Below are 19,805 nucleotides of genomic sequence, written 5' to 3' on the forward strand. Positions count from 1 at the left end.
TCTCTTGTTTTCTTTTATTTTAGTTATTTCCTGCTTTTTTTATTTTATAGCCCAGATCACTACTTTAGCCTTTCGTTTTTTTTTTCCATTTTAAATTATAAATACACTTTGTTGCTTAAGTTTCCTATTTTTTGGATGTGTTAACCTGGATCCTACGTATTGGCGAATTGATACCTGTTCTACTGCCCCGAAGCACATATAAGAGTATTGTGAGCTGGAAAAGGACACCTAACTGCAACGTATATGATTTGGTCCTCATTATAATTATGCATAAATTTCCGGAAATTATTTTGATTTGAGAAATTAATAAATAAAATTCAAATTAATTTAGAATAATTGAAAAAAAACCACACATCACGAAAAACCTAGATAAAAGAAGTAGAAAAGAGTAATAATAAATGTAAATGATATATGTACAGAACAAAATCTATTTTAGACTCCAAACTTCTGCCAAATATTTGTTCCTTTTTCTCGACTTCATAATTTTTAAAATTAGTTTCATTTCATGCACGGCAATGACCCCGTGGAATACATGTAATCCTATCGAAGTCGAAAACACAGTACACCTGAGGATACCGTCTCAATTTTCCAGCAATCTTGAGACGAAATAAAAATTTGATGATAAACGTCAACTGACATTTTTCCTGCAGCCCTAAAAAAGAATAATATCAAATATTCCTTCCCTCTATTTGAACAAACTCAAGAGAAAAAAAAGGTGCAAAAAAAGCTCGCACGTGCACAATTAAATCTGAAGAATTTCGAATTAAGCAAAAGTATAAAATGTGTTCATTATTAATCAATCCTTTCCGTATGCGCCAACGTAATTCAATTTAGGATTTTTTTACTTCGAGAATTACGGATAATTTCGTTTGAGAGTCACGGACAATGACCTGTAGGAATTAGCGGATGTACCATCATTAGTGTTTTTGTCCTCCCGGATAGGTCTGGGGTACCGATTTATCAACCCCGAAAAAGGCGAAGGGTTGGTTTTTCCTTATGTGATTTCAGTGACCGCAACTCCCTTTTCTTACATAGAATCAGCTAATTCCATGGATCCCAGGGTTCTTGCTCACATTTTGATGAAAAACTTCACTTTTCAACATTAATTCCGTTTCATTTCACAAAATGATCGAAGAAGGGGATTTCAAATATTCCACGTGCGTTCGTTTCGGAGAATCGAAGTGTTATAATCATCCTAGAATATCAGGATATCATATAGATTGAAAAATATGAATACTTTGCGACTTAATGAACAGTTTTGCGATTGGGAATCAGTGATTGAAATAAAGTCTAAACAGTGTTAGTGAAATTTAAGTATTTAACAATAATAACAAATAAATAAATTAATAATAATAACAATATGGTAATAATAACTGAATCTCTACAACTCCCCTACCCCCACCAAAAAACAAAACCCAAAACACAAACCAACAAAAAAGAGAAATAATATTAACAATAATAACAAATAAATAAATTAATAATAATAACAATATGGTAATAATAACTGAAATTGCTTGTACTATCCTTTTCCCGTTTTACTGTAATGGCTCAAACCATCAGAGGTTCCCGCATTAACATTTTCTGCTAAAACCTCCTTAATCAAGAAAGACCGACAACGGAAACTGGCAACGTTCGCTTAAATGAATACCATTTAAGCGCGTTTTAAGCTGGAAATTATCCCCAAATGGATCCCCACGAACGTTTCGGACACAAAACAAGTTCTTACATCAATCCAATATAAATATCCATGGCTCGTCGTACGATATAAATCTTAAAAAAAATAAAGCGTCAATCTGGTTTCGACGACGCTCCTCCTTACAGCATTCAAGGTCATCTTCGCAGCTGATCAAACGTAATCATTTTTCAATACGAAAAAAAACTTGACTGGTTGATGTGGATGTTTAGCAGTGGGTCGGTCACCGAGCTGCACCTGATTCGGTCTTATCAGGTGGTCATTTAGTGTAAAAAGCGCTAAGGATGCGGCGCGTGCGCAAGGCTGGCGCGCTCCAATCAAACTCCGTGTAGAGAATAGCGCACCAGGATGACCGAAGCCGTATCTTTACGGATAAAACTGCCCTTGTTGATATTTTATGACCCAAAGAGATCTACATGAATGAAAATCAGTGGAGATTCACGAGAAAAAAAGGCTAGAAATAAAGATAAAAAATTTTTCTGAATATCTTGACAAAAATAAGAATATGTAACGGTCCTGCACATCTATTCTCTGCGATATTGATCCGATTATTCATCAACGTCAACACTCCTGAAGCATACGCTTTTTTTCACTGGAAAACTTGCCTTATCCATAGAACCTGTTATCGCTCGCTCACATGCAACTGCAAGGATAGGTTAGATCCATAAATTCTCCCTGTCATCTACAAACAAAACCACACACGTGCGACATTAGCAATTTATTTTGTGGGATGCATGAAAATGTTCTGCTTAGAAATGGAATATAGATGAGAAATAGAAGGTTAAAAATGTTTTGCTCGGTTATTTCTTCCCGAATTATTGCCAACTTCTTCCTTATATTCGACTTTGTTGAGTAGTTTAATATAATCCTAGTAGGCAGTTATAGGATCTGTCTTAGGTGATTATTTTCAGGCGTACTCACAGTAAGATCATAACACTGAGGTAGTTGAATCGAATTGGTTCAACTTTAGCTTCTGGTGAGCGAGCACTCTGGGTTTTTTTCCGCTCATTACAGTCTTTTTTTTTTCAAAAACCTTCGTATAAAATGATTTTTCTACTGTTTTCATGTTTTTGATGAGGAAAGGGAAGAGATTTTTCCCCTCTTTTTTCGATTTTTTTTTACAAAATTCTTTGGGGTGAAATCAAAGAGAATATCTAAATGTTGAATAAAATTTTCAAGATTTTTGCTAGCAGTTATTTAACAAATAGAAGGAACTTTCGAATAACTTTTTGGTGAAGAGAAATCTCATGGTCCATCAAATAAAATCAATTTTTAATTATTCCCAAAAATAAAGTGTCTAAAAGACTTAAAATATCAAATAAAAATAAGCAATCAGTTGATGACAGAAAAGTTTGCTTAAAATTAATTATTTTTTAATTTTAATTAATTAATTTTAATTAACGCGGAAGTAAGTGTTAAGTAATTAATACCAATGTATGGACTTTAAAAAGAAAATGCCCTAGGCGGTGTTAGCTGCACGAAGTGACTATCGAACTACCGTAATAGGAGAATGTTGACATTCCCTTCATGTTCTTTGTCTAACCAGTGAACTACAGTACACTTAGAAACTTTAAATTTTACAACAAAAAAAAAGAAATATGCTTAATACTTACATAAGAACTGAAAACATCTAACCATTGAACTGCTGTATTTTTCAAATATAACATTAATTTGTTTTTTTTCTTTTTTGGATTTAAATGTGGGTTCATAATTCGCTCAAAATGTTCTTTAAGCATAAGGATATATTGCAGGTATGTTAGATCAAATTTCTTTTCAATTGAATAATTCTTAATTATAAACAAAATAGAAAACATTGGTCGGAAACAAAATCCAGATAATGGCTATTATTGGCTCCATCTAGACATCGGATTTTGCGACGAGGAAACGTTTCTTTTCCATCGCGCTTGCAATTTCACGCTGCTATAAGAATTCGGCTTCAAAGAATCTTTTTTAAAAGGGAATATGAGAAGAAAAATCTAAGACAGACGTTCTCAAATGAACTCACACTGGGCATGGATTTACACAGGATGGTGTTAATGGTGCACAACATCCTCCACCACCTCCAAAACCTCCAAAACATGCGAACGTCGGTGCCGATTGTTGGAATAATAACTGAACGAAACAAAAATAAATTCGTATAATTTTATATTACTATGGAGCAGAGAAATCCGCCATATCAAAATGTTGTTATTCCTCGAATACAACAAAAACTTGACTAATTTAGTAAATAAATAATTCTAGAAAATTAACTCAGGGGAATTCATGCAACGCAGAACCTATGAGCCGAAAGGTAATAGGCCGTAGATTCGTGAAAAATTCCAGAGACAAATAAAAAACACGTACCAGTGCTATAATCGGTAGCATGTTTCTCGGCAGCAAGGGTGACTTAAAGCGCAAGCATCGCGGCTTTATAGGGGCGATTGAACGTGAACCTGAAAATCGCCGACAGTCCGGTTCGATCGGATGAAAAAGTAGCCAGCTGGACAACTGATTACATAAAAGCTATTACCTGCCCTGGCGATTCCACCGGCACCATTCTTCACGGGTTCCGTAAGGATCCTGTGATGCCGCCGTTAGCGGCTATGAATAAAAAATATGCTAATCTATATAAGGAATTCGTATTCCAATTAATATGTGGTCATGGATACGTTCAAGAACAGGCGCGCCTATCTTCATTAAGAAAAAACGGCGATGTAATTCATTTCCGGAAAAATCCTCATCGAAATCTTTCAAGGCCAAAAAATCTTCCACATTAATTGTGGCATCAGAACGAAACGACGACGAGGCTAGAAATATAAATTAGTACTTTTGAAACAGTACTGTATTTAAATTGCTCGACTCCTCCTCAATAGTGTTAGCGAAGTACTGTGGCCGCGTCACTTCCAACACGGATAAGAGGAATGAGATTCTGCGTATCTTTAATGGAAAGATTAGCTTTGATCAAGGATATAGTGGAAAACGGCTGGAAAATTCCATTGAGTTCCCATGATTCCATTAGAATTTTTTTAGTTTAATATTGACTTTGGCTGCTCAATGTTGAAGTATGTAGGCCTAAAGGCAGCACACCACGAATCTGACCTGGTGAGGGAATCCGCGAAAAAACCTATAGGATGGGGTTGTAGATTGCGGGATCCGGGATGGTTCCACTCATATCTCCGTCGTCGTAGAAGACGGCGTGGAAGACGCCATCTTTTGTGACGATTTCAGCTGCATCGCGCCACCGTTGTGCACGCGCCTCATCCGTCTGCGAAAAGTCAAGGATCACAGATGCCTTCTCACCAGCCTCTTCAAGGGAAACCAATGACTGCTGAGACTGCTGAGGGGAACTGGAGGAGTGTTCCTCGTAGTAACTAAAGCGGTTCCCAGCGGTCGTTTTTTTACGACGATTAGGGAGGGATGAGCGGAACCACCCCGAATCCCATTATCTGAAACCCCTTCTCTAGCTTTTCCCCTGGATTCCCTCGCCCCATCGGATTCGTGGTATGTTGCCTTTAAGTCCCGCGCTCAGTATTTATACTTCCTTTCCAGATACTTTTTGACCACAGTCATTTAAATAATGAAGTGAAATAAATAGTCATGAAATAAAATATGAGAAATAGACGTGACGTGGACGGACGGAAGAAATGTAAACAAATGTTGTTGATATTTCATGGCATTTTCTTTGCCTAAATCCTGTTCCTTTGTTGAATGTCGTGGTTCCACTTTCTGTTCAATCCACAGGTATTTTTATAATCGGATGTATTCGGAAATTCTGCTGAAAGTGGATAACTGCTTCTCTATCCAGCACATCTCTCTCTTTGAGGATTGTTTGTTAAAACAGTATTAGTCGTCTTCTTTGAGCATTTCAAATCAACACTCAATGTGGAGGAATTATCTAGAAGAAGCGTCTTGGACCAGCTAATAATAGAAATCTCTTTATATGATCACCTTTGGGTTTCCGTAATAAAAAATGATTGTCGATTCAGGAACTTCCTGTTGTGCCGTAGAATTTCTTATTCCCCCAGGATTGCGGAATAACAATGACTTTCAATGATTAACGTAGTATAAAACATCGATTTTTCATTTCCTATTTCATCTTTTATTTCCTCTTTTTGAGTGAAACGAGATAGTTTACCTCAATGTAAAACATCGAATTATTTCCTCTGATTTTGAGTGAGCAAGAAAATTCGCCTCACTTTTCTCGTTGAGGCTTCTTTAACAGTGATCGGATTTTTATTCTGCTTACAAAGTTTCTACTTTTCTAATGTTTAGATCAAAGTACTGAAGTATCGTGTAGATCAAAATTAGATTCGATCAAAGCGATCGAAAAGGTTTGTGGTTGAAGAGATGAGCGCAGACCTTAGCTCTCTGTTTTCTTCACAAAATCCCTGTTGTTCTTCTCCGCGCAATTTTTTTCACTCATACTCTGAGGTCAGGTTAATTATTATGGTTATTTTTTTAATGTACCTACGGCTAACTGATCTATTCGAATATATTTACTCCCTTGTTTATGTATAAAACGACAAGGATCCATCTGTTCTTGACAAATTCAGAATTTGCTGCAAATTTGATTGTTAAAATTTGATCTTATTTGCACCAGACATTGTACGTTTTAACCTACCTTACGCCACTGGACACGTCGCATTGCTTTCCAGAATTTTGTTACACACACGGAACAGAATATAAAGTGTGTTTAGTTAGAAAAATTAAAAATCTTACAGCTCTTTTTAGGTTTACGTGAAGTAGGTTAAGTTTTTTTTTTTAGATTTTGTTTGCAAACTCTTCTTTTGTCTCAAGATAGCTTAAGAACTGGGGCCTACAAGGTTTAGCTGTGTAAAGAAGCCAAGAAAAAACCTAGAAGTAGGAAAAAAACTCTCTATTTTTTTCCTATCTTTAGTGCTTAATGTGTGGCGTTAATCAATCCGCTTGGGATGCGGCGCCGCCGCGTTTACTTCAATTCAGAATCGTTTGAGGTTTTCAAACGTGTAACTGGCCCATACAATGACTTCTGGAGGCTAACCGAGGTGTCACGTCAGTGTTTTATCCTCACAGACAAGTCTGATACCAATTTTTCTGGACGCCGGATAGGGATGAAAGCTTGGCGAGAGCAGTAGGGCGAGATCGAACCTCCGATCGATCATGCTGCTGTCACAACGGATCCTCCGACCGACTCGGCTACTCTTAAGCAATAAAGGCTCCTATAGACTACTTGGAGCGACACGAAAAAATTCCATGTGATTTTGACAAAAATGTGACACCCATCCTACCTTAGAAATTATCTTCGTATCGTATCTATGTAGGCTTTATGGAATCCAGCAAAGATGAACGATATGGTTCACGCAATCATTAAAAATCAGTGGAAAATTCTGGAAAGCTGACCCTCTTGTCCGGCTCAATTAAAGAAAACAATCACTGGAAGATTTTTCGGAACACTTTTCGTGGTCGTGAAATGCTGCCTTGGTGCAGGCTTTTCTAGAACTCTCGGAAAGTAAATAAAGGGTTTATTAGAAACGGATTTTATTTCGTTTTTTTTGTTGGATCAGAATATTCAAAGAAATCTTTCTTTTTTACGTGCATTAAAGATTTTCTGGTTTTCTGCGGATGTTATCGCATTCTACAGTGTTAAATGCCAAATCTAATGACGTTTCCATTGTCGGCATAGCTTACAAGAAATGTTATGACCTTGAGAAACTTTCTTCCATATGCGAAAAATTAATTATTGTCCATTCCCAAACATTTTTCTTGGATTAACCCACGATATGTTCACATGTATTACACTATCAATTCGGTTTAAACGGATAAAAGGATAAAGTTAGGGATTACTACCCTAATTTACATTTCTTACTTGAGACTCTCGCTAAATTTACAGTGATGAAAGGGGTTTTCCAGGAGTTGCTCAAAATTTCAAGAGTGAATCATCATGGAGCTTTGTGTTCTTACGTAAAATTCACCAATCTGGAGAAATGGTGAGCAACCATGTTCAAAACCAATTTCACAGAAATAATATTAGGTACCGAATACTTTTTGTCGTTTTTTTTTTTTTTTTTGATCGCTTTTTACAGCGATCTGGTTACCGCGAGATATTATTAAAAAATAAATAAATAATACTAAATAATAGTGAATATTTTACAAGTTTTTTCTTGCTGCATATTACTGCTTAATATCTTGATCATTATTGTAATTAATTGATTTTCTATCTGTTTTATGTTTTTTTTTTCGAATTTCTACTTAAGATCATGCCTCGGTCCGGTGTACAAATTCGCGTGTGCTTACCTGTGTCACTTCGAGGTCGTTCTGAAGGTCACAGAATTCGTCAATCGAATTAATATCGGATTTGGCGAGGGTCCCATCAACCTTCAGCGAGATATCCACCGATCAATAGGTTTCGAGAAGGCAACGAGGACCTTGAAAAGATCCCTCACGTACTTTTTTCCGGCACCTAGTACAATTATTTTTTATTATTATTATTCGGGGCGAGTGTAGTGTAACGGTTAAAAATTCCCCTTCCTGCATGATCGATCAAAGGTCCGAAACCGCCCTATAGCTAACCGACCCTTTCATCCCTCCGGGGTCGATAAATTGTTACCAGACTTGTCTGTGAGGATAAAAACACTGACCTGACACATCGGCTAGCCACCGCAAGTCATTGTATAGGCCAGATACACGTTCGTAAACCTCAAACGATTCTGAATCCTCAAACGATGAAGTGAACGTAGTGGTCCGAAGCGGATTGATTAACGCCAGACACTCTTTATCCTTTGTCCTAATACAATTAGGTCTAAACAAGAAACAGACTATATGATAGATACTGCATCTGTGAAAGATGTGTTATTTGTCCTTACGGAAAAACAGGCGACTGCGCAAAAATGGGGATAATATATGAAATTGAGTGCTTGATATGCAATGCAACTTACGTTGGGGAGACCGGTAGGAATCTTGGAGTGAGGATTAATGAACACATGGCCGGAAAACGACGAAAAAGTTTGATAACACCACTAGGAAGGCACAGACATGAGGCCCACAACGGAAACGATTACAATGTGAAATGCGTTATACTGGCTCACGAAACAGAAATATCGACAAAGAAGACGTTGGAGGCGTTTTTTATTCTTAAAAGAAACCCTTCAATGAATAATAGGAATGAATGCTTGTCCATAACGAATGAGTTCTTGCCACTTGTACCGCTCTGTGACCTATAACCGCCTGATATTCTGTGTGTAGATCAAATAATCTATGTCGTCGCTGGTGATCTACACGCAGTAATACTCATTCGCTGGTACACTGAGTGACAAGTGCGTGCAACCAGCCGCGCCACATCCGGTGGAGCAAAACGTAAGACCATTTTCAATGTAGATAGGTTTCTGTTTTCACTACCCTGAACGATTATCGAAACACTGACCCAGGGTGGTGTGGCACTTGACGGGATAAACGTAGCATTGTTCCAGTTATCCTCTATTTAGGCCTCTGAAGATGGCGAAAAAGCCGAAACGTCAGCCAAATAAAAGTTCCATCTAAAAACCTCGTAGGCACACTATAGCAAAACACGATTAGGTCTTTCATCCCGTTTTCCGTGAATGGTGCCGCGAAGAGAATTCACAGATACCGGGTAATATCGTCGTTGTCAGAACAGTTGGATCGTACGTGAATAGACTGCTTGCTTGTGAACAAATGACCAAAATGATTGACGATTCAAGAATCTGGAACGACCGAGACGAATCTTTCTTCGAACACTTAATCATCATTATCACTTCCATTTTAAAATCTCGAAAACACATCAAGTCCGCTCTTCCAGAGCTGCTTTCACGTGGCAGCTGCATCTTTTAACTTCTTGCAACAGGTTGAGCTAGAGAACAAGTCGGATTCCCGACGAACTTATTAAGTGATCTACAAAAAAACGTCGCCTGATTATTAATTTTCTCCGCCGGAATGGATTTTCAAATCAATTCCCCGACAGTCAAAAATTTCCTCTTACAAGAGCAAATGAAGAAAATAAGAAGAAAGATTTCTATTCTATGATGAGTGCTTCGTGAAGTGTGTCCATCTCTGGATTGTTATCGGTGAACTCGAATAATCGCTCCATTTTTTTTTTATTGAACCCACTTCGCGGTGAATTCTTCCTGTTCCAATTCGATATTTGATAGGATTTATTATTCTTGAATTGAAAAGAAATAAATTAAAAGACAAGACTGAAATTTTATTAAAACAACACGGAGGGTTTAAGAAGACCCTCTAGGACTTCATTTCACGACCTCATTTCTATACGCGCAACCGGTTTTCTCAAAATTAGTAAATAAACCACTGAAGAGTAAATAAATAAAAAGAAAGATTCACATCAATGGCACTGTTAAGATACAAGAAAAAATACCGACGAAAATCCTGTGCATTTTAACGGCAATCATCTCAGAAGCAGATTGTTTCTACGTGAGAGAGAAAAAAAAAACGATTGCACTTGTTCACGAAATCCTTCAACTAAAAAAAGGAATGGTTTTCAGGATTCTGAGCAAACAGAAATGATTGCATGACTTTTGCCAGGCGAAAGGAAAAGGAATGGATTGTTAAAGATTGATTTCAGCTTGATTGAATTATGTAGTAATGGAAAACATATGATGGTCCCTACTTTGTCAAAGGATGTGGGGATTTCAAATTTTCATACTTTTTAAAACATTGTTTTACACAAATTTTACTGATGTTATGGATTGCAACTACGTGTTATGCAGGCATTTTTTTCTATCCACTAAACAGTATACAAAATTTATGGTGTGCAGTAAAAATTGTATAAAACAACCTCCTAAAAAATAAAATAAATAAATAAAACAGTAACATTTATGGTGTAGCAGTAAAATTTGTGTAAAACAACGTTCTAAAAAATAAAACAAATAAATAAAACAGTAACAACATTTACGGTGTAATCGTTTCGAAAAGAGTTGTATTACCGTACTCGATCGTAAAAATCCGTCTAAAACATGGAAATATTTCGTTACGTCAGTCGTTTCACGTTGTCTCAAGAACACCGGAAATAGAGTTGCGTGCAAATTTTTATCATTACATGCAAATTCGTCATATTTGAATTACTTCTACATAGCGAATGTTTTGATTGGAATTAGTTAGTCCCTGCAACCGGAGTCGCAGATCTCTGAGCATTTTTGTTCCGTTTTTTTACTGAAGTTGCAAGCGCAGTGTCAACGCTTGCACCTTTGACCCATTCGGGGGTGAACCTGTAAAAAAGTCCAATTAAAACATCTTTCAAAATTTACAAAATTTGAATAAAAGTTTTTGATTATTCTAATTTTTCGATTATTTTTGTGCTCATAATACAAAGAACAACCTGAAAAAGTAGCTAATGCAGAATAACTTGTAGAATGATTCGAAATTATCCAAATGATAGCCTCACAAATCTTCGAATAAAGTAATTTATTGTTACTAAGGAGTAAAATAAGTAGTAAGAAGTTCATCAAATTAACAATAATTTAAAAATCAAAAATTTGGAGCACTAACTTCTTTAAATTGACACATTGTTCTAGGCCAGCCCTGATAAATTGCTTAAGTCTTGCATAGTCAATTTTTTTTGCTTGTACACATTCAGCTACAGCGAGTAGTACTGGTGGAGCTTGAGCCATGTTTGCTTGAATATCTGTGATTATAGCAGGAGTAAGGCTAGGATGATGGATTCTCTTAAAGGCATCACCCCACGAATCTGGGATGATTGCGGATTTCAGATGGGTAATGCCTATACAGGGTCGTAGATTATGGAGAGGAGAGCAATTCCGTCCATTTCTTCCTAGCTGCCGTAAATAACGTCCCGGTAGATGCGGCGCGTGCTCAAGGCTGACGCGCTCCAATCGAACTCGTTGTCGAAAATAGTGCCCCGGAACGTCCGGACCGTTTTTTACGGGAATTAGGAAGAAGTGGACGGAATCACCCTCCTCCTCACAATCTACGACCCCGTATAGGCATAATCCATCTGAAACCCCCAGATTCATGGGGTGATACCTTTAACTAACCACCTATATATTTCCGTCATTTATCTATCCGTATTACCTGCCCAGAAATCCTCCTTTGCCTTCATCAGGTCTGGTTCACTCAATTCATTCCGCCACGTCATGATAGGAGGAGTAAACCTTCAAAAAAAACCTAATAATAAAGATCTCAAAAGGAAATAAAGTGAAAATTAAACTGCTAAATTTAACGTTTATGCTTTAGAAATTCTGGTTCATTGAAGAATTGTAACTCGTACAAATCGGCTATCGTATAGAACCAGCTTTCTAGATCACTTTTCTCAGTCGCTGCTTTTCTTCGATGACAATTGATGCTCCAGAATGGTAACGTGTAACCGTCTGGTGTTCCATACCTAGATAAATAGAGCAATTATAAATATAGCATCAGTTCAGAAAGAAGAAGAAATAAAATGACAGAGGATTATTTCCCATTCTTCAAAAACCGAACTATTTCCAATTACATTTCGCTCCAGACTTTTTGCTCCGGAGCTGAGACGGACGTAACGTTGATATAACTTTTATTCCTCGCTGAAGTTTAGGCGAATTTCTTCAGAACCTGGAAAGGTGAGATCGAAATGCTCTATCCCCCAACAAAGCCCTCCAAGTCTGAGTTTAGGCTTGGATCTTTTGGAGTGCGATTACTTTCTGGGAACTTGGCGTGGATTCAAAAAGCCCCAGAGCGCTTACCCTCCGCAATTCTAGGTGCACGCGGCAATATCATCATCGTAACATCAAAATTGGCTCCCTTGTGTCGACTGTAATCTCGTACAGTCGTCCATACAGTGGTATAACCGTGTCCATGTATTCGTTATCGTATTCCTTACAGTAAACAACACACTAACTCATAAGATCACGTCATTTTTTATCCGAACATACTTTGCACTTCGACATTGTGCAAATACAGCATCTTCCGGACCGTTTTTTTACGGCAGTTAGGAAAAATTAAGTAAAAAAATTAATTAATTAAAAAAAGTTAGGAAATTAAGCATAACCCACCTGAAATCCGGACAACTCCAAATTCGTGAACTGATGCCTTTAAGATTTCTGGAGTGAGCCCCTTCATATTAAATATCCTTCAAGGCTGTTACTTGATAGTCCTAGTCATCTAGCAGCGCCGGAAAATGTCCCTTTCCTAAGGTACGATCCACACTTCTACTTCTAGCTTTATACGATTTAAAAGCAGACTTAGGATTCTGTTTATTGGGCGAATAAAGCGTTTGACTCGACAAGTCACTGTCGATTCCACCCTTTTAGACTCTTAAAGAAGTCGAACTAGACGAAACTCGAACTAGTCGGCCAAAATAAAAAACAATAACACCGTCGCAACCGGTTGAACTCAAGAGAACAAAGATTGAGATATCCTCATGTCGATGTTCATTGAAAGTCCATCATGAATAACAAAATCCAACAAAAATAATTGAAGCTCCTACCTAATTTTCTTTCCGATTCGAACAGTCTCACCATAGTCGATGAGATAAACTCGAGAAGACAACCCTCCAACTCCAACACAAATGTTAGTGGGCTTAACGTCTCTATGAACGAAGCCCATACGGTGTAATTGCTGTAAATAAACAATGCATTTCTATTATTTGTTATATTTCTATTTCTATTTCTATTTCCTCCATATATTGCACAGACATCCCATTTAGTGAGGTTGCATTCCTCTTCTCTATCTGATAAAACCACAGTAAAGCGCATTTTTTTTTGTATAAACCTTAGTAAAAATCCCTTTTCGTGTTTTTGACAGGAGAACGTGACGTCTCCAATGAAAACAAGCATACTTCGATCATATTTATATTCATCGCCTATTTTCTGAAGCACACATGTTTAAGCTCTTTAACCAATTTCTTTTCTATCGCCTACATATGTCCTTATGTTTGGAAGTGTTGCAAGATCTTTTTTTAAGACATTTTCACATTGTAGCATGAGATAAGCGACGTCAATCCTTTTTCTGGTCATTTCCTGTTTATAGAAATCCTCTTTTTATCTCAGTTTTTATCTTGAATTCCTGCCAAAAAGTAAACATGTTGGAATGGAACAACTGCAGTTGGAGAATTTTTTGAGTACATAGCAACGAGATATCGAAATTACTCTGCTCCCACTCCTCCTGTCTTAACAGAGTAAAAAATTCAACCCAGCACGATCAAATGCAAAAAAAAAATGAAATTTTCGAGAACCTGTAACGCATTCAACACTTCTCCTGCGATATAAAATGTGGAAGATTGACGGAATTTCCCTCCAATCATCTCTCGGAGTTTCTCAATATTCATGTCGAGAAGACTCATCACTGCAATATTTATGAGTAGTAAGTAATGAATTGTATTTTAAGTGTTGTTCAAAATGATAGTAGAAGGTTGAGATAAAGATGAAGGATGAAAATAGGATGAAAGAGGAACGAGTACCGATAAATGGCATATCGCAAACCGCTCCGCTGTCTACTAGGATAGGTGCCCAAGATGCTTTAGCCTTCGTCAACTGTGTAAGTACTCGTAGTTCCCTCTAAAGCAGCATTTTCTCGTTCCTTTCCAAAAAAAAAACTAATAAATGCACTCGAAAGATAGTTCAACTGACCTTCATTTTTATGTTAAATGTGGAACTCCCATTTCGAACACCAGTCTTAAGTGCATAAAGTGCATTAGCATCCGCCACGTTATTGCTGTAAAGAGATGAAGCGTCAATAAAGTTATGATAAATCTTTTTATTTGTAGTTACATGAGGAAATCACAAGACAGCAAACAAAACTATTTCCACATTCACCGTACACAAACACAGATTTTCCTTTTTGCTTTAAAATCTTACATTTTTCGGCTTGTTTTAAGACATCTTCCAACTGTTCTTCATAAGTTCAGCAGTAATCCATGATAAGTATGTTAAAAATTAACGCTCTTTCATATAGTAAAAACCTAAGCTCTCTTTAATTAATTTTATTCAGTTTTTATTCTTTATTATTATTTTATTTTTTATTTTTTATATATTCTTATTATTTTTGTTATTTTTTCGTTATTTTTATTCTATATTTTCTATCGTTTTTACTTTATTTTTTATTTTATTAGAAGTACAGTTTGGTGTTCCGAGTGTTTTGTCTCTTAAAGGCAGCATACTCTACGAATCTGACTTGGTGAGGGTGAATTCACGGTAAGAGCTGGAAATGGGGTTGTAACTTGCGGAATCCTGGATGGTTCCATTTATCTCTTCCCAGTCGTTGTAAAAAAAGACGCGGAGTTCCCTACGTATACACAGCTCCTCCGTGTATACGTTCCGCACACTTCAGCAGCCTATTCATTGATTTCACCTGGACAGGGTGGTGGAAAGACATCACTCATCCTCGACCGTTCACACTTGACGGCACATGAGATGGGACACGTGCACAATGGTGGTGCGTTGGAAACGAAATCGTCGGAAAAAAACGGCGTGAAGGACGACGTTTTTCAGGACGATTAGGAAAAAATTAACGGAATCACCCCGGTTTTCGCAATCTACAACCTCTCTAGCTCTAGCTTCTTCCCGCGAATTCCCTGACCACGTCAGATTCGTAGTATCCTGCGTTAAATCCGAAAATATTCTTTTGTCATTACTTCAAGTTATTTGCTTATTGTTTACTGCAAGCAGTAACTTTACTGAACGTTTAATTAAATGAGCGATTTCTTGATCGTGATCTTCTCTAGTTTTACTGAAGCACGATGAAGACAATGTACTTCCAAATTATTAGCTGAAACTCGATAAACAGCGCGGAACATAGGAAAATAATTTCTTGTAGATGCCTGCAGTGCAGCGAGCTCTTTGCAAAAATTTCAGCCCTTCGCAAAATTTCCAGCAATTGAGAAATTTTGTAAATGTTCGCTTACACTACGCTCAAATCAGTTATGATGTATCGCTAAACTGAAAAAACAATCTATAACACTCTCAATTTTACTTCAATTAATTTTGAGATCCTGTAATCTACGGATATAGAAAATGAAGCGTTCAACGTTTCTTTTTATCAACGTCAGACCCACTTATGGCAGATTTGCTTCGAAACAATGTAGACGGCAGAAAAACGTCCCTCATTATACTTCAGTTGTATTTCGTAGCGTATAAAGCGTCGGTCGTCTTCGTCATAGCTGAAATATCCGCATTACTATTAAGTTATGCGTAAGTTAAACTAATTAAGTGCTAAATGTTTAAAGACATCACCCAACGAATCTGGGCTGGTGCGGGTTTGGGGTGGGTTATGCCTATACGGGTCGTAGGTTATGGGGAAGAGGGTGATCTCGTCCATTTCTTCCTAATTGCTGTAAAAAACGGCCTGGAGATGTGGCTTCGACCGCTCCGGGAGCGCTATTTTCCACAAAGAGTTCGAGTGGAGCGCGCCAGCCTTGTGCACGCACCGCATCTACGGGGTCGTTCTTTACGGCAATTAGAAAAAATGGACGGAATCATCCTCCTCCCCATAATCTACGACCCCGTATAGGCATAACCCCCTGAAACCCGCACCACCCTAGATTAGTGGGGTGATGCCTTTGACCACTGAACCGCCATACAGTAGGACACAAGCCCAAGCACACCATTTATGTAGTGCAAAAGAATGGAACTATTATCTCTTTCGCACCATAACAGAGAACAAAGAAAAAATTGGCAGGGCAAATCTAAGTTTAGCACAATTTCCAAGTGCTGTGATCCATGTAATTCAAATTGCATAACCAATTTCTAGTATAGGTAATAATAATGACAAAAGTAATAGTTTAATAGGAACTCACTTATCATTAGTTACAATAAGATCTTCCATTTGGAGCTCAGCACGCTCACGAACATATCTGTCAAGTAGGTCAAGTTCCGTAGCCTGAAATATTCTTTTAAAGGCATCACTCCACGAATCTGAGGTGGTACGGATTTCAGGTGGAGTATTCTTATAAGGGATAGTAGATTATGGAGAGGAGGATGATTCAGTCCATTTCTTCCTAATTGCCGTAAAAAATGGCCCGGAAAATGCGGCTCGTGCATAAGGCTGGCGCGCTCCATTCGAACTCGTTATAGAAAATAGCGCGCCGGGACGCTCGAAGCAGTATCTTCCGGGCCGTTTTTTCACGGCAATTTGGAAGAGATGGACGGAATCACCCTCCTCTCCATAATCCACTATCCCTTATAAGAATACTCCACCTGAGATCTCCAACAAACAAGCCCAAACACCTCAGATTCGTGGGGTGATGCCTTTAAGTATTTTATCTTTGGTGAAAATCTTTTGTACGCGAACTAGAAGGATAAAGGATAGAGCCTCTGGCGTATCAATCCAGTTGGGATGCGCTAACGCGTTTTAGTGCAGTTTGTGATTTTGGTTTCTGTTTTCGTTCGATTCGACCATCACTTTTCCAAAAACCTAAGGAAAATTATCTGTAGCGCGCAGTTCCGTTCAGATCCAAAGAGTGCGAAAAGCTTTTGAAAACAATTTTTGCTGTGTTGTTGTCATCGTCCACGGATCTCCCTCACTAGAGGGTTCCCAGCTTAGTCGCGAGGCTACGTGGCGCGTCCCTAGGTGGCGGATAGGAGGCTAATCGCGGCCCATAAGCGACCTTGTGCCTGTCCTGAGACGCAGGAGGATTCAGAGGATGGACTCACTGTTTCTGCTCTACCAGGACTGACTCATAAGATCCTTCTAAGCCGTAGGGCCGGCCAAAAACCTGCATTCAAGTGACTGGGAGGTGCAAGGGAGACGGTTTGGAGTCGCCTCCAACAAACAAGCCCCAACTGTCATCATGGGTTTTTTTGTTACGTAGGCAAGTATTTTGCATGTGTGTGACCGGTTATATAAATGGAGTCTATGAATAAAAGGCTGGAAAAGGAACAAGACTTTTGAAATCTTCGACTATATGCAACTTACCTCCATTTCGAACTTTCCCCCTTTTCCTGTCAGATCTGGTCTTTCCTCTTCAAGAATCCGTTGTGTGTACCATGAAGGTACTGCTATTGATGCTACTGTTGCACCAGGCAAAATCTAAATGAAATCATATTCAATTACAAATGTGCTGAGTTCACACTAAGTTTTTCCCCTTCATGCAGTGTAGGTTAAAGGCATCACCCCACGAATCTGAGGTAGTACGGATTTCAGGTGGAGTATTCGTATACGGGATCGTAGTATAGGGTGGTGCGGATTTCAGGGGGTTATGCCTATACGGGGTCGTAGATTATGGAGAGCTGGGTGATTCCGTCCATTTCTTCCTAATTGCCGTAAAAAACGACTCGGAAGATGCGGCGCATCCACAAGGCTGGCGCGCTCGAATCTGACTTGTTGTAGAAAGTAACGTGCCGGAACGCTCGGAGCCGTATCTTTCGGGGCGTTTTTTACGGCGATTAGGAAGAAATGGACAGAATCACCCACCTCCTCGTGAACTACGATCGCGTATACGAATAGTCCACCTGAATTCCGTGCCACCTCAGATTCCTGGGGTGATGCCTTTAACTCATATCGTTGCTTTCGTGTCGAAGCTAGTGGCAGGTACTGTACAGACTATGTATTGTCGATTCATCACACTCAAAGTGCTCCGCCATTTCAGCACAAGTCAGATACGATGCAAGCTCGACCAGTTCAACTAGTGCCTTCTTTCTGATCAGAATTCCGGCAGCGCTCCCCGAGGAATATTTTCAAGTTCTTCGTTGCCTTCTAGAAACATCGCCGAGCATTCCGAACGTTTATGGCGTTTAAATCCAATATCAACTCGATTATTTATCCTACACAAGCTCTTGGTACAGATCCAAAAGAACGACTCCACCTATTTTCATGGAGGACACGCTCTGATGAAAATGTGTAAAAACGCGCCAGGCCTTAACATCTGCCAGCTGATTAAAGGCATCACCCACAAATCTGGGGTGGTGCGGGTTTCAGGTGGGTTATGTCTACATTGGGTCGTAGATTATGGGGAAGAGGTCAATTTCGTCCTTTTCTTCCCGTAAATAACAGCCAGGAAGATGCGGCACGTGCACAAGCCTGGCGCGCTCTAATCGAAGTCCTTGTAGAAAATAACGCCCCGGAACACTCGAAGGCTACTGATACTACAATTTTATTACGTACCTTTTCTACTTTGGAGATTCAACAGCACACCTTAGAAAAGAAAGGGAGCTAGGAAATGACAGACCTTCTTGCTAGGAACTCGGAGTGCTTGTGGAATTGGGGGCGGCGGTTCGCTAGCGGTAACGTTTTCCTCACACTCATTATCGTTAGACGATGAATCTTCCTCTTCTGTTACACATTTCTGGAAAGATTTTCGCCGTTTTTCCATCATCGCCTCCACGGAAATGAAAAAAAAAAACAAAGGAAGAGCTTACATTTTCTGACATTTCTTGGATTGCGGATACTTTTTTCTTCCTTTTCTTTTCTTCCGTTCTTTTCTTACTCGCTCCTGATTTCTTATTCTTCACATCATTCTTGGATTTTTTTGGAGTTTTCTGTGGAGTTTTCTTTGGCTTTTCTTTGCGTGCCTCGAAACAAAAATTCATTTCTCAATACCAACATAAGTGGAGCATGCAAAGATCCCCCGTAGGCAAAATAAAGCTTCTTCCAAAGAATTTCTATGCTACTGCTCTCTGCTTCTCGAAAATTCCAATTTAACCCTTCAAATTCTCTTTCAATCTTGGACGAAAACGTAGTAATGTAGTAGTTAGTTAGCCATAGATTAAAAGCTCCTACCAAGTCGCTTTTTGCCGTACGAGAGGTGCGATGAACGCAAATTAATACATCACGTTCATTTATCTGCGTTACGTTCTGTTGCGCATACATCACAGAAAAATTGTCTTCAGTATAAAAACAAGAATCGAGATATTTTCTCACCAAAGTCTACGTCACTGAATTTAAAACCTCCCTCTATTTCTAGCCTTCTTTGGGTGTAACTGTGAAACCAGATCAGTGATGATAAGGAAGATTGAATACTCACAGGTGATTTCGATCTATTCGATCCAGGGTTCTTCATTCCAACAGCTTATTATGTTGTACAGCGAGTAAAATGAACTCTACTGTCTTCCCCAAGGCCAATCATTTAATAATAAATCCGATAACGATGATTACGTCGAAGCAGGTTTCTCACACAAATACATAACTACAGTATACGTGGTAGGGTGAAAACAGCATGAATTACATTGCAGTTGCGTAAGCTGCTGCGCTCGAAGAGGCG

At 38.6% G+C, this 19,805-nt stretch overlaps 2 protein-coding genes across 4 annotated transcripts in view; both read right to left on the reverse strand.

Annotated features, from left to right (window-relative positions):
• RB195_000104 (uncharacterized protein) overlaps positions 1-4,057 on the reverse strand; it is a gene marked incomplete at both ends in the record, with an annotated part of 33,230 nt that extends 29,173 nt beyond the window's left edge. For all 3 annotated transcript variants that reach the window (XM_064196259.1, XM_064196258.1, XM_064196257.1), the window contains 2 exons: positions 3,699-3,805; positions 4,037-4,057. In XM_064196259.1, coding sequence (XP_064052138.1) covers positions 3,699-3,805; positions 4,037-4,057 — 128 coding nt within the window. The remainder of the gene's footprint in view (positions 1-3,698; positions 3,806-4,036) is intronic.
• A 6,715-nt stretch (positions 4,058-10,772) lies between these two features.
• RB195_000105 (uncharacterized protein) lies at positions 10,773-19,604 on the reverse strand (the record flags this gene model as incomplete). The annotated part of the gene is made up of 14 exons (XM_064196260.1): positions 10,773-10,887; positions 11,168-11,303; positions 11,711-11,790; positions 11,907-12,020; positions 13,098-13,228; positions 13,845-13,954; positions 14,070-14,166; positions 14,239-14,323; positions 15,663-15,767; positions 16,404-16,486; positions 17,522-17,635; positions 18,774-18,890; positions 18,964-19,116; positions 19,569-19,604. The coding sequence occupies 14 exons, from the start codon at positions 19,602-19,604 to the stop codon at positions 10,773-10,775; spliced, it is 1,476 nt and encodes a 491-aa protein (XP_064052141.1).
• Between the last annotated feature and the right edge of the window lie 201 nt (positions 19,605-19,805).

The sequence above is a fragment of the Necator americanus genome, chromosome IV, assembly GCF_031761385.1.
Source record: "Necator americanus strain Aroian chromosome IV, whole genome shotgun sequence".
Classification (NCBI taxonomy): domain Eukaryota; kingdom Metazoa; phylum Nematoda; class Chromadorea; order Rhabditida; family Ancylostomatidae; genus Necator; species Necator americanus.